The sequence below is a fragment of the Schistocerca nitens genome, chromosome 1 (assembly GCF_023898315.1).
Source record: "Schistocerca nitens isolate TAMUIC-IGC-003100 chromosome 1, iqSchNite1.1, whole genome shotgun sequence".
Classification (NCBI taxonomy): Eukaryota; Metazoa; Arthropoda; class Insecta; order Orthoptera; family Acrididae; genus Schistocerca; species Schistocerca nitens.
This window is the reverse complement of record NC_064614.1, coordinates 899,090,182-899,102,542: the sequence shown is the minus strand read 5'-3', so window position 1 is coordinate 899,102,542 and position 12,361 is coordinate 899,090,182. Positions and strand designations below refer to the sequence as shown.

Below are 12,361 nucleotides of genomic sequence, written 5' to 3'. Positions count from 1 at the left end.
CTCGATCCCTTTTGTCTATCAGGACTTGATAGTACCCTTTCGCGAGATCTAGGGTTGAGAAATGCTTTGCCTTTCCTAGGCTATCCAGTATTTCATCAATTCTGGGCAGTGGGCAGACCATATTCAACGACATATCATTTAATTTCCGTTAATCGACAACCACTCTCCACTTTTGTGTGCCACTAGCATCAAGCTTCTTCGGTAGTAATAACAGAGGGAAGTTGAATGGACTGGTATTCGGTGATATTATGCAGTCATCCAGCATGCCATCTATTTCCTTGTTCAGTGCTTCCTGCTGTGCTTGGGGGATTCGGTAAGGCCTCTGATTTATGACCGTCCCTTCTGCTTCAGGTACTAGTGGAATCTGGTGCTTCACTACAGTGGTGTAGGTGAGCACATCCCCCAGTAAATGAAAGACATCATTATCCGCCAAACACAACTCCTGTATAGCTTCTTGCTCTTCTTGGTTTAAGTGCTCTATACGCATGTTTTCTTTCAACAAGTTCTGCCGTGGTTTTCTCCCGTCTTTCTTTCCCTGCGGTGCACATCGGATTTTACAACTGCTCGGTGGCGGAATTCGTTCGACTAATACCTCCAGCGCAATAAAATGGACCTCTTGTTCCCTTGTGTTCATCACACTTGTTATGCACATCCCGTCTCGGACAGTCACTATGGCTTCTGGTATATAGACCCCTGGTCTAACCTCTTGTTTCTGAATTACTGCTTCATTCCCTAGTTTTCGTGTCATGCGAACTTTTATAAATCTTTCTTGTCGCGGCCCGATTCTTATTTCTTCTGAGTCCTCCAGGGCTAGCGACAGGTTGCTCCTACTCGTCGTGACCTTACATTGATTCTTTGCTCTTCGGAGTGGCCATTTACTTTGCTTAGTTTCATTTTCCTTTGGTTTCGTACAACCCTCTTGGGATGGCGCAGGCGGCGGCCGGCTGACACGCCTCGCTGTGTGTTTGTCTTGACCAATACCCTCGTTATCTACGCGGAATGGGCCTCTGTAGTCCGTTTGAGTTGCAGCAACTTTTTCTGTGCATGTGGTCACCTTAGCCGGAATCTTTCCAAACAAGTAGGCCAGCTCTTATCTACAATGTCAGTATAGAACTGGGGATTAGCGATCATGATGTCATTATAGCAATTATGATTATAAAAGTTAATAAATAAGTCAAGAAGGCTCGGAGAGTATTTCTGGTAGATATGAAAGATAAGCAGTTGTTAACATCTCATTTACACAGTAAATTTACGTCATTGAGTTCAAGCAAGTTAGATGTAGAGAAATAATGGGAAAAGTTTAAGCATATTGTAAACCGTGGTCTGGACAGTTATGTTCCTAGTAAGTGGATAAAGGATGAAAAGACCCACGATAATTTAGTAACGAAATTTGCAAGATGCTGAGGAAGCAGAGCTGTTGCACTCTAGTTTCGAAGGGGGACGCACAAACGACAAGTAAAGGTTAGTTGAGACTCATACGTCTGTGAAAAGATCTGTGCTCGAAGCATACAACAGCTACCACCGTCACACCTTAGCAAAACTTCTGGCATAGAACCCGAGAAAATAGCTAAGCGGGTCTAAAGGCTTCCATTCAGTTCCTTGTGGACCAGTATGGTGTGACAGTTGACGATAGTAAAGCGGAAGCCGAAGTTTTAAATTTCACGTTCAAGAAATCGTTCACGCGGGAGAACCGTACAAACATACCGTCATTTGAGCATCGGACGGACGCCCGTATGGACGATGTATAATAAGCATACCTGGCGGGGAGAAGCAACTGAAAGATTTGAAAAGATAGAAATCACCAGGTTCGGATTTTACAGGGAATGCTCTACGGCATTAGCCCCTTACCTAGTTTGCATTTATCTTGAATTTCTTGCTCAGCACAAAGTCCGAAGCGACTGGAAAAAAGCGCAGGTGACTCCAGTATTTAAGAAAGGTAAAAGAACGGACCCGAAAAATTACATACACCAATATCCCTTACTTAAGTTTGCTGCAGAATCCTTAAACAAAATGGCTCTGAGCACTATGGGACTTAACATCTGAGGTCATCAGTCCCCTAGAACTTAGAACTACTTAAACCTAACTAACCTAAGGACATCACACACATCCATGCCCGAGGCAGGATTCGAACCTGCGACCGTAGCAGTCGCGCGGTTCCGGACTGAAGCGCCTAGAACCGCTCGGCCATTCCAGCCGCCTATCCTTAAACGCATTCTGAGTTCGAATATAATAAACTTTCTTGAGGCTAAGAAGCTTATGTCCACGAATCTGCAAGGTTTTAGAAAGTATCGCTCGTACGAAACTCACTTTTCTCACATGATATACTGAGAACTATGGAAGAAGAGCAACAGGCAGATTCCATATTTTTAGGTTTCCGGAAAGCATTTGAGACTGTGCCCCATTGCAGGCTGTTAACGAAGGTACGAGCATATGGAATAAGTTTACAGATATGTGAAGCCTGGAAGACTTAAATAATAGAATCCAGTGTGCAGTGTGTTGCCATCCATGGCAAGTGTTCATCAGAGACAAAGGTATCGTCGGGAGTGCCCGATGGAAGTGTGGTAGGACCACTATTGTTCTCTATATACATAAATGATTTGACAGACAGGGTGGGCAGCAGTCTGCGGTTGTTTGCTGATGATGGTGTGGTGTACAGTAATGTGTCGAAGTTGAGTGACTGGAGGGAGATAAAAGACGACCTAGACAAAATTTCCAATCGGTGTGACGAATGTTAGCTAACCCTAAATGTGGAAAAATATAATTTAATGCGTATGAGTAGGAAGAACAAAACTGCAAGGTTCGGATACAGTATTACTAGTGTCCAGCTTGACACAGCTAAGTCATTTCAGTATCAGGGCGTAACGTTGCGATTGACACGAGGTGGAACGAGCATGTGAAAACTGTGGTAGGGAAGGCAAATGGTCGACTTCGGTGTATTGGGAGAATTTTAGGAATGAGTGGTTGACCTGTACAGGAGACCGCATATAAGACTCTGGTGCGACCTATTCTTGAGTACTGCTCGAGTGTTTGGTATCCGTACCAGGTCGGATTGTAGGAAGATATCGAAGCAGTTCAGAGGAGGGCTGCTAGATTTGTTACCGGTAGATTCGAACAAAACGTAAATGTTACGGAGATGCTTCGGGAACTCAAATGGGAATCCCTGGAGGGAAACCGGTGTTCCTTTCGGGAAACATTATTGCGAAAATTTAGAGAACCGGCTTTTGAAGCTGAGTACCGAACGAGTATACGAGAAATCAGGTTTCATACGGAGGCATACAGTCGTTTTTCCCTCTCGAGTGGAGCAGGAGAGGAAATGAAAAATAGTGGTACAGGGCACCCTCCGCCACTCACCTTACGCAGAGTATTTATGTAGATGTAGAGCTGTGTTAAGCGAGTGAGCGCTGACGCCTTACTGCCTGTTGATGTTGTCGGCAGGGAGTTGGAGCAGCTGGCCGGTGCGCGGCCGTCGTGGCGCAAGGTGACTGCGGAGGGCCTGGATGTGGACTACACGCGGCTGCTGACACCTGCGCTGGCTGATGCCGTGCTGCACGAGCTGGAGGCGGGACTCACCTACTTCACAGGAGACCTGGCGCGCGTGCGCGTCTTCGGCCGCTGGCATCCCATCCCGCGACAGCAGGTACCGCATTGCACGACACGGCACCTTACCTCGCCAGTTCCCACTGCTCTCAGGCGAATACTGGTGATATACTGTTTATAGTGCATGTTTCATCTGTTCAACTCTTCACTTCCTCCAGCAACACATACGCACTCATTCAACATATACGTTCTCCGCACATACACAATATATCAACCTTAGGATGGGACAATGTTCTCATCAAAGGATGTTGTCCCAGAAATAAATTAATGTGGTTCCTATCCCCCAGCCTCGAGCAAGGTTTTCGGGAGGCTTCCCTTGGTTGCAGGACGTAAGCCCTCTCACTTATTCCCAATTGGGATCCCCCATCTGCCCCATTATCAGCTCGGGTAAATAGAACCACGACTCTCCAATGGGCTGGATCTCTAACAGCCTATTCGACTCCTAGAAACGGAGAATAGAAAAAATGTTTAGCATCAACTATGCTCAAAATGGGTCATTCGTTCTGTGGGCGGGGGGGGGGGGGAGGAAGGGGGGCAGGTGGGCAGAAACTTTTTCGTCAGAAACGGCAATCACTGCAACAGTTTACAGCCAGTGTTGCCTGGAGTCCTGCAGGGCTCGGTTCTGGGACCTGTGCAATGTTCAGTGACATTCCCAAGCAGGTGGGAAGGGAAATCACTCTGAGTACTGATGACACTGCGCTACTCAAGGACTGACCACCTCTTAAACATCATTTTTAGATATCTACAGAAACATCTGGACAAAATCAGGCAGTGGTACACTGTCTGGAAAGTGAAAATCAATCCTAAGAAGACCCAAACAGTTACATTTACCACCAATCTCAAACTACCAACTCACCGTTGATGGCATGGACTTCACATAGTGTGACTCAGTTACCTTGGTCTTACCTTACCCAAGAGATTGAATCGGAGGTGGCCAATAAGGTTTGGGACCTACAAGTATTTTACCAGTTGTACCCGATCTTCCTGCAGTAATGCTTTATCAGCAACGCAGAATTGACTATCTTGAGGTGAAGGCGTACTTCTGGCCATCACGTGTATGGTTCGGAAGCGTGGTCAATGAACGCCGACACGCACTTGAAAGGACTGCAGACTGTTTGCAACGAAGTATTACGAGTTACAACATGCACTCCAAAATAAACTCTCAACACACGCATCAGGTAACACTTTGGACAACCTATCAAATCAGTCAGAACATTCGGTGAAAATCGATGGAACTTTCTGTACGTAAACTATTACTTAATTACTCAACCCCGTAAGTACATTAGGCCAAGAACCACCAAATTCGTTTCATGAACATTTACAGATGACCCTCACACAACACTTTAGGAACACGCACACATTTACGTACTACTCCAACAGTAATACAATACACAGTTCATGTCATCTCATTTTTCACATCATCTGTAGCACAGCTAGAAGTCGGAAGGACATGATGCCCCGTAGACCTTTTTCCTAGTTTGTCTGCCAGCGCACATACACTTTCCCTGTACTGGCCTAATTTCGTTGGAGTAAATGCCAGTCTGATACACTGACAGGAAACTAAATGATGAAAATGTCTTGGTTTTCCAGTCGTATTACAGCGCTGAGAGACCGCGACGGTTCGACGAGTGTCATAGTCAACAACTTCCGAAGAAATGTCGAAATATTGCTGATATGACTGTACTTAAACGCGGGGGGGGGGGGGGGGGTGTAGGCACACAGGTGTAGGCGCCGTGGTCTTCCGATGTCGGCGAATGCAGTGAGTAGGAGGGCGGATAGACTTTATGTGGTTCGACCGGCAGCTGCTTCAGAATTTCCGAGTTGGCATTCTTCACCGGCCCCGCATACTGTCCCCTGCTGGCCGTCCTCTCGGTGTTCAGCCCGCTAGCGCCCGATTCCACGCCGTAGTTGACAACCTACGTCCATATCGACAAGATTCTCTTCTATCCTTATTTCTATAGATTCCTTTATTATGGGTTCTGGGGCAGAACAATTTTGTATTCTCACTACTGATTTATCTGTGTGTGCGACAGATGTACACGTCTTGTGTGTTCCTCGCAGCGTTTCGAGATACAGAATCGCGTTTACCCTGTGTGTTGGCACCCACATCCACGTATGATACCTTCAGCGGGCCCTTCACATATCCAAGAATGCCTTTTTTCTTCGGTGGTGATCAGTGATAGTATAAGTGTCTCATTTCCCGAAAATCCGTGCGATTTCCGCTGACAGGGGGCGATTCACGGACTGGCGCTCTTGGATGTTCCGGATGCAGCATTTGGAATTCATTGCCAGGAAATCAAATTCCTAAGGCTTACAGTGCAATCTTCAAAAACGGAGCTTTAAAAAGACGTCTTTGAAAATAAGATTTCCCAATGCTGTGAAGTACGAAACACTTAACTTTGCAAAACAGACGCCGGTAGCAGAGGGTGTATGGTACAAGTCACTGGTTCGATACATTTCACTTATCTGCATTGTTATCTTTAGTCTACTATTTTTTCTGCTTGAGCTATGTCATGTTTAGGTATAAGTTGCTGCTGTTTGCCAGGCATAGTGTTATTGAATTTGACTTTGTATTATTCTGTTAAGCCAGTTTTACTAATTATTTCTTGTTATTGTTTGCTGCACATTGCCTTATATTAGTTGTAATATTGCAATTGCTTCGCTAATTTCTAAAATGCTGCTTCGCAAATCTGCGTTTTTTTTTATTGCTGTTTATATTAATTGTTTTATGTGATGCTGCATTGCCTCGTCCCTTAGTTTAGCATCTGAGCTCAGTAGATTTAAGTTAGCTTAAGAGGGGGTAGACTATATAAGAAACTAACTATGATGAATTGGAAGAAATGCATTGAGAAGCCGCAAGAAACAGATAGGGCCAAAATGAGTATTGTACAATGAGCCATATTTATTTTGAAAGAATTATGGTTGGAATACAGAAAAGAGGTACAGATAGGACTTTTTGGGAATAATGATGAACACAGGGAGATCTCCAAGAACAAAAAAGGTTTTGTTCGCACAATACTGCAGTACCAAAAGTTACACTGAAAACGAACCCTATCCATTCCTTTTGTGTCAGCCCTCTATGTGTTTGTGTACCCTTGTGTATTTGTGTTTTTCCTGTCTTTATGTGTTTAGCTGATTAGAGCTATGTTGTAGAATTTTTCTAATACTATGTTATTTACTTGGTAAATTCTGTTTTGTTGCTCATATGTGGAGGTGATGTTTCAAAAGTTATTCTGATCTTTATGTAAGTACTTATGTCATTATTTTTGTAACACTGATGTATATGTTTATTTCTATTCTTTTGTAAAGCCCCTATTACTACGAATGTTATCTCTACTATTATGTTTTTAATGATGTTTTCTGTACCCTTGTAATTGTATTCTTATGTTATAAAATTGTAATTGACACCAGGTCATCAAATTAAGTAACTTGTAAGTTACATTTCACTGCACACGTTTCTGTTGGTCATAGTATATGGACAATATGTGAGAAGTAGGGAGTGATAGTGTTTGCATGTGATTTAATGATTCAGCAAGGGACTGGATAACAGCATTGCTGGTTCTGAGGACAATTCCAAAAACTTTGTGAGTGCACAAGTGGTGGTTATGGACTTGCTACATTATCCGCAAGACTCTTCGATGGTGATTGTGCACCTGCACAGTCACAACAGATGGTTGCTGGCCATCTCTACAAGGACTACAGTGGGTCTGCACCTCTGGTGGCCCACCAATACCATTATTTCTACAAGGACTACAGTGGGTCTACATCTTTGATGATCCATCAATACCATTATTTCTACAAGGACTGCAGTGGGTCTGCGCCTCTGGTGGCCCACCAATACCGTAATCTCTACCAGGACTACAGTGGGTCTGCTCTGTGATGACCTACCAAACGATATTCTTCAAAACTTCGATAGACTACGCTGTGGGTTTGCTCTGTTGTGGCCCATTACGTGTCAGCATGTCAAGAGTCAACACTGTCTTTCCGTTGGAAGGACAACGATACTTCTTCAAGACTGCATGGAAATCCACTACGTCTATGTACATTTTCTTTTACTGCTCAGACTTTGAGAAAAACACTGCAATGTGATGAATGATCAGGACTGTCTTTATGGACTGTGAGAAAATTTTAGCTTTTGACCAACATTGTATCAATAAGTGTGTGCATTTGATTTCTTAGTTATTGTAATTATGAAAAATTTTTTCAAATCTGTATTGGGCACTGCCCAACCCAATTTGTAAAATTTTTTGTGGGGAGCATGGGGGCTATGTAAGTAGGCTGTTTAGGTTTTTTTTATTGATAACGCCACCTCAGTATGAAAATCACCGGCTGTGCCGTGTGCAGTCTGTGGCTGCTTTGCATTGTTGTAATACTCAACCATTGTAGTGTTAGGCAGCTGGCTGTGAACAGCGCGTAACGTTGCGCAGTTGGAGGTGAGCCGCCAGCAGTGGTGGATGTGGGGAGAGAGATGGCGGAGTTTTGGAAGTTGTCATGAAATGCTCTATATATATATATATATATATATATATATATATATATATATATATATATATATATATGATATAAAGGTAAATACATTCTTTGTTCTCTATTAATATCTTTCATTTGCTAACTATCCCTATCAGTAGTTAGTGCCTTCCATAGTTTGAATTTTTTATTTAGCTGGCAGTAGTGGCGCTCGCTGTATTGCAGTAGCTTGAGCAGCGAAGATTTTTGTGAGGTAAGTGATTTGCGAAAGGTATAGTTTAATGTTAGTCAGGGCCATTCTCTTGTAGAGATAATTGAAAGTCAGATTGCGTTGCGCTAACAAAATATTGTGTGTTGAAAGTCAGATCGCGTTGCGCTAAAAAAAATATTGTGTGTCAGGTTAAGCACAGTCGTGTAAAATTGTTCAAAGGGGAAGTTTCAGTAGGTCATATGAATAAAAATGAGATGTAGCCAAGTCTTGCACAATTTTAAGACACATCCAAGTTGTATGTGAATAAACTTTTAGGTTCAAATATGCCAAGATGTATCTTGGCTTTACCGGAAGGGATGCATGTAAGCTGTAAGTAAAGACTAGAATCTAATTCTCACACTAAGATACATCTAGGTTGTTCGTAAGACGGTGGTGGGGCATGCTAGTTCTTGAACACAGTCTGTCAGCCTGCTTCATGGCAACGTTCCTGCCGGTCAGACATGAGAAAAGTTATCGATTCGAAGGGATGTTAGTAGATGTGAAGAGCTGTTACGATTTAAAACTGAAAACGTGGACTTTTTAGCTGTGGAATTAATACCAGTACATGATGAAATACATGGATGAGCCTTGATTTTACGAAAACGGATGGAGATACTTCTTCGTTGTGTGGGCGATCCTGGATTCCAGACTGGTGTGACCGAGGATTTTGGAGCATGTAAAACAGTAAGTGGTGTTATGGATCAGATAATTTCCTTTTAACAGCTCACGACTGGATTAGATTTCCGTCTAAGTTATAGGCATTAATACATCTAAGCTAGAACGGCAAAAAATATTTCGACTGCCAACTGTTAAAGGGGCATTTGATTGCACCCAAATAGAAATTTCAAGGTGATGAACACTTGAATCGCTAAGGTTGTGCCTCAATTAATGTGCAGGTCTTCGTAGATACTGTTGAGAAATGTACTAGCTTAAGTGCAGAACGACCTGGTAGAGTGCGTAGTGCTATAATATGGAGGCGTAGCCCAGTTAGAAATACACTCCTGGAAATGGAAAAAAGAACACATTGACACCGGTGTGTCAGACCCACCATACTTGCTCCGGACACTGCGAGAGGGCTGTACAAGCAATGATCACACGCACGGCACAGCGGAGACACCAGGAACCGCGGTGTTTGCCGTCGAATGGCGCTAGCTGCGCAGCATTTGTGCACCGCCGCCGTCAGTGTCAGCCAGTTTGCCGTGGCATACGGAGCTCCATCACAGTCTTTAACACTGGTAGCATGCCGCGACAGCGTGGACGTGAACCGTATGTGCAGTTGACGGACTTTGAGCGAGGGCGTATAGTGGGCATGCGGGAGGCCGGGTGGACGTACCGCCGAATTGCTCAACACGTGGGGCGTGAGGTCTCCACAGTACATCGATGTTGTCGCCAGTGGTCGGCGGAAGGTGCACGTGCCCGTCGACCTGGGACTGGACCGCAGCGACGCACGGATGCACGCCAAGACCGTAGGATCCTACGCAGTGCCGTAGGGGACCGCACCGCCACTTCCCAGCAAATTAGGGACACTGTTGCTCCTGGGGTATCGGCGAGGACCATTCGCAACCGTCTCCATGAAGCTGGGCTACGGTCCCGCACACCGTTAGGCCGTCTTCCGCTCACGCCCCAACATCGTGCAGCCCGCCTCCAGTGGTGTCGCGACAGGCGTGAATGGAGGGACGAATGGAGACGTGTCGTCTTCAGCGATGAGAGTCGCTTCTGCCTTGGTGCCAATGATGGTCGTATGCGTGTTTGGCGCCGTGCAGGTGAGCGCCACAATCAGGACTGCATACGACCGAGGCACACAGGGCCAACACCCGGCATCATGGTGTGGGGAGCGATCTCCTACACTGGCCGTACACCACTGGTGATCGTCGAGGGGACACTGAATAGTGCACGGTACATCCAAACCGTCATCGAACCCATCGTTCTACCATTCCTAGACCGGCAAGGGAACTTGCTGTTCCAACAGGACAATGCACGTCCGCATGTATCCCGTGCCACCCAACGTGCTCTAGAAGGTGTAAGTCAACTACCCTGGCCAGCAAGATCTCCGGATCTGTCCCCCATTGAGCATGTTTGGGACTGGATGAAGCGTCGTCTCACGCGGTCTGCACGTCCAGCACGAACGCTGGTCCAACTGAGGCGCCAGGTGGAAATGGCATGGCAAGCCGTTCCACAGGACTACATCCAGCATCTCTACGATCGTCTCCATGGGAGAATAGCAGCCTGCATTGCTGCGAAAGGTGGATATACACTGTACTAGTGCCGACATTGTGCATGCTCTGTTGCCTGTGTCTATGTGCCTGTGGTTCTGTCAGTATGATCATGTGATGTATCTGACCCCAGGAATGTGTCAATAAAGTTTCCCCTTCCTGGGACAATGAATTCACGGTGTTCTTATTTCAATTTCCAGGAGTGTATAAATTCAGGGTACAACGGGGATGCCTGCATACTTGGTGATTTAGGATATGGAATATTTCCATGTTTAGTCTCTCGTTTTAAGCAAGCAAGAAATTAAACCAGCGCGAAATGTTGATCAGCGTCGACTGAATTTCGTCCATGCATAGCAACTGAAGTAACGGTTTTCAATCATCGGCGACTGAGTAACACTTTCTTTAGAGAGAGTCCACAAACTAAGAGTAACGTGGTGTGTACTGCACAACATGTCTAAGCACCTGAATGATCAATCACGAGCAGTTCTAGGCGCTTCAGTCAAGAACCGCGCTGCTGCTACGGTCGCAGGTTCGAATCGTGCCTCTGGCATGGATGTGTGTGAAGTCCTTAGGTTAGTTAGGTTTAAGAAGTTCTAAGTCTATGGCACTGATGACCTCATATGTTAAGTCCCATAGTGCTTAGAGCCATTTGAACCATCTGATCAATTTCAGTATCATTTGGAGGACAGGAAAGTGAAAGTTCTGATGAAGAAGAGTCTACCGACAAACAGCTGGAAAGCAAAGGAAGCAAGGTTCGTGGTGAACAGAAGCGGCAGCAAATGCTGGGATTTATTTAGGTATTTTTTTATTGGGTTAACTGTGTGCCACTTAAGCAACTTTTAAGCAATGTAGTTAGAAGTAAGTCACCTAATTACAAAAAAATACAAGAGAACTGTACAAATTGTATGTTTAGTTACTTATTTTGGACACCAAAGAAAGAAATGGAAAGGATATGGTAATACGAAAGTAACAACACAATTTTTACGTTTCATGCTAATAATTAGTTTGAGAACATTTGTCCTGTGCAATGTTTTCTAGCTTTTTCTTTCCGCTCTCTGTGTGAAGGTTCTGTTATCCTAATTGTTTCAACAATACAAATGTCTGAAGTTTGGGTAAAGACAATTTCATATGCAGCAAGGGCTATCACTCCAGGTAGAATATATCTTGCCGCGCGGGATTAGCCGAGCGGTCTCAGGCGCTGCATTCATGGACTGTGCGGCTGGTCCTGGTGGAGGATCGAGTCCTCCCTCGGGCATGGGTGTGTGTGTTTGTCATTAGGATAATTTAGGTTAAGTAGTGTGTAAGCTTAGGGACTGATGACTGTAGCAGTTAAGTCCCACAAGATTTCACACACATTTGAACACTTTTTTTAGAATATATCTTGAGGTTGCCAGCGCTGTTGTCGCAGGAGCAACAACTGGGCACGTACCTACGTATTGACGTTTCCCTCTGATCTTCATTTTTATCGCAGTCTTTAGCATTATTTAATACGTGCTTGACACCAACCGTAATAGTTCCTGGAATCTTTCTAAAAACAGTATTGTCTTCCTGGGAGGGCAATACTAGGAAACGCTTTTCCCAGTGTTTAAAAATTTAGTTGGTTTATTTCCTGTTTCCGTCAGGTCGATTTTCATTTGACTCTTCATATTAGTGAAGTTTATTAAGCTGTGCAACATTGTACTGTTTTCAAGTTCTGTGGTAGTATCATTGTGCAATAGTATTTAATCCTTTCTTCTTTTCTGATACTACCTTCGGTATTCTAGATTTTTTTTTACATAATAGTGTGTTCAGATAGCAAACTGAGCTGAGGTGCTAAATCTAGATCCTAGAGACT

The 12,361-nt window shown here is 44.5% G+C and overlaps 1 protein-coding gene across 2 annotated transcripts in view; it reads left to right on the top strand.

Moving 5' to 3' along the window:
• LOC126237303 (DNA oxidative demethylase ALKBH2-like) overlaps positions 1-12,361 on the top strand; it is a 637,322-nt gene that overhangs the window by 539,823 nt on the left and 85,138 nt on the right. For both annotated transcript variants that reach the window (XM_049947274.1, XM_049947265.1), the window contains exon 2: positions 3,436-3,637. In XM_049947274.1, the coding sequence (XP_049803231.1) occupies positions 3,436-3,637 (202 nt within the window). The remainder of the gene's footprint in view (positions 1-3,435; positions 3,638-12,361) is intronic.